General features: G+C 45.2%; 1 protein-coding gene across 1 annotated transcript in view; it reads left to right on the forward strand.

Moving 5' to 3' along the window:
* The window catches only part of stab1 (stabilin 1), a gene marked incomplete at its 3' end in the record, with an annotated part of 29,923 nt that overhangs the window by 15,526 nt on the left and 11,897 nt on the right, over nucleotides 1-2,500 (forward strand). The window contains exons 34-38 of the mRNA XM_076136890.1: nucleotides 35-169; nucleotides 1,256-1,384; nucleotides 1,531-1,584; nucleotides 1,783-1,896; nucleotides 2,437-2,500. The exon at nucleotides 2,437-2,500 is cut by the window's right edge and continues 132 nt beyond it. Coding sequence (XP_075993005.1) covers nucleotides 35-169; nucleotides 1,256-1,384; nucleotides 1,531-1,584; nucleotides 1,783-1,896; nucleotides 2,437-2,500 — 496 coding nt within the window. The remainder of the gene's footprint in view (nucleotides 1-34; nucleotides 170-1,255; nucleotides 1,385-1,530; nucleotides 1,585-1,782; nucleotides 1,897-2,436) is intronic.

Here is a 2,500-nt window from a genome sequence, read left to right on the forward strand (position 1 = left end):
GTCTGTCTGTCTGTCTCTCCGTCTGTCTGTCCAGGAGTTTGATGTGCTTAAGTACCACGTGATTCTGGGCGAGCTGCTCTTTCCTGACGACCTGAGAGACGGCACATTAAAGAGCACTTTGCTGGGCCATGACTACCAGGTCCAGTTCCACTTAGACAACAACAACAAGGTAAAGATATCCGGAGGACAAACACACCTGAACACATAACACACACACATTGGATGAACTGCTGTCTGTTCTTATGGTTTGACTTGTTTTTGGATCAAAGACAGTAACAAGCCTGGTATGTGTTTGTATCTGGCACGCTTACAGGAGGTTATAGTTTCATTCCCTGTTTTGTTGACGAGGGCAGAAGGGTCCAAACTCAAAGTTCAAAGTCTAAAGGAGTCTGAAAAATGCTGCATCAGGCAGAATCGAGGTGCAAAGTATAAGAGTTTAATGCAAAAACAACAAAGTCTCAGCAACAAACAATTAGCAGGATTCCAGAATCAAACTAATGTTTTGGTCTGACCGTAGACATTTGATACCTTCAGACCCCTTTTCCCTGTTCCAAACGTAATTAGGTCACTGGTCTTTCAGCTTTTGGGATTTATAGGTTCCCCTCTAAACAGCCGCCCCTCTGAACCGTTTCACTCTCGGCACAGAGTCTACTGAGCGGTTGGGTCAGAGAGTTGACCCTCCTATCTCTCTCTCTCTCTCTCATATACTCTTTAATGAGGGATTCTGTGTGTTCCATGAACTCTGTTCAACCCCATATTTTTAGTAAACTAATTGGGCTCACACACTCACACTCGCAGACTCTTTCATGTCTCCAACCATAAACATGAGGCTTCTAAGAGTTCCGTGGCTCTCTGCTCCTTCCTGTTCTCTTCTGTGTAGAGCGCTGCAGCGGTCAGGACACTCAGCACCGCCTGATGATACAACACATAACTTCCACCTGTCAAATCATCTGAACTAATTAGCATATGTAATGAGATGTGATGTCTGTCCTGCTGTGAAGGAATCAAAGGACACATTTTACTGAGCGTTCAAACAAAGTCAATTATTCTCGAATTTACATGAAATTGAGAATGTTCCTCATGTAACTGATCTTCTGACAAGACAAGTTCTCTTGAAGTGGTGACGTGTCTCAAGTTTCCAGTTGAAGTTGGTGCTTCTGAAATGAGCTGAGACCAAGGACACGTCTCTGCTGTCGACTAACTTACTTGTCTTTTGAAGTTAACTGTCCTAAAGGTTTTTCCTCCTCTCATCCAGACGGTAGTAAATGATGTTCCTCTGGTCGGGACTTTCATAGAGGTGCAGGTTGGAGTCATCATTCCCGTCCATGGAGTCCTCAAAGTCCGCCGCAACCGCTGCAGCCAACAGGTCACCCTACAGGTCAATGTAAGGACGGGAGAGACAGTGGATATATAGTATATGTTTATGACCTTTATTCATTCTAATTTTTCTGTCTGTCTGTCTGTCTGTCTGTCTGTCTGTCTGTCTGTCTGTCTGTCTCTCTCTCTCTCTCTCTCTCTCTCTCTGTCCAGGGAAGGTGTTCAGACTGTGATGGACCTCCTCGATGCCTCTTCAGTTACAAACCAGTAAACACACTATTAGCGTACAAACACAGGATCAACTCTACCATGTAAAGCAGTTCGTAGCAGTAATGGTCTCAGGTCCTGGAGATGTTTCCTCACACACCTGGTCTCATGATGGACCCATATGATTTCGCACAGCCCAAACTGACAGTATAAACTTTGTGTGAGCTCCTAATTATCTCAGTCTCCACTCTCCTACAGATACGAACCCAGTTTCCAGACAACATGGTGTCAAACTGTCAATACAGGAAGAGGGTCAGGTCCAGGAGGAAGTCGGTCCCAGGCTGTGTCATCAAGTGTATCCGGGTTACTACGGTAAACACTGTCACCACGGCGACTACTTCTACTGTTGTACTGCTGCCACTGTTACTGGAAACAAGTCTGGCCTACAGGCTTTGTTCATTGTTTTAGCCTAAACTCCATTACGTCATTGTTTGTGCTCCGTCCCAAACGTTCCACGCAGAACTCTGTGTACTCATGACTTCCTTCTCTTCCATCCATCTTCAGATGAACACGCCAGCGTCACGCCATTATGTCGAGACTTCCAAGTAATTTGCACCATTCATTTAGACTGGGAGCTTCAGAAGAGAAACCAGTTTGCTTGAAATTGAACCAGGCGACGTGTTTCTGCTCAGAACGTTTGGGAAGGAGCACAAACAATGACGTAATGGAGTTTAGGTCGAAAATCAAATGTATCTAAGTGCTCTTATGATGGCCACAGGGGGGGGCTATCTACAACAAAAGTTCTTTGTTCATAGCCTCCCTTTCCCCAAATCTTACTGAAAAGCTACAACTGCTACTAGTAATAACCATCTTCATCTTCATCTTCGTCATCCTCGTCATCATCTGTTCCAGGATCACTCGTGTTGCTCGGGTTATTATGGCCACGAGTGTTTCAAATGCCCCGGAGATGTCGGCA

The sequence above is a fragment of the Genypterus blacodes genome, unplaced genomic scaffold, assembly GCF_046128005.1.
Source record: "Genypterus blacodes isolate CSIRO-AG114 ecotype Tasmania unplaced genomic scaffold, CSIRO-AGI_Gbla_v1 ptg000284l_1, whole genome shotgun sequence".
NCBI classification, from domain to species: domain Eukaryota; kingdom Metazoa; phylum Chordata; class Actinopteri; order Ophidiiformes; family Ophidiidae; genus Genypterus; species Genypterus blacodes.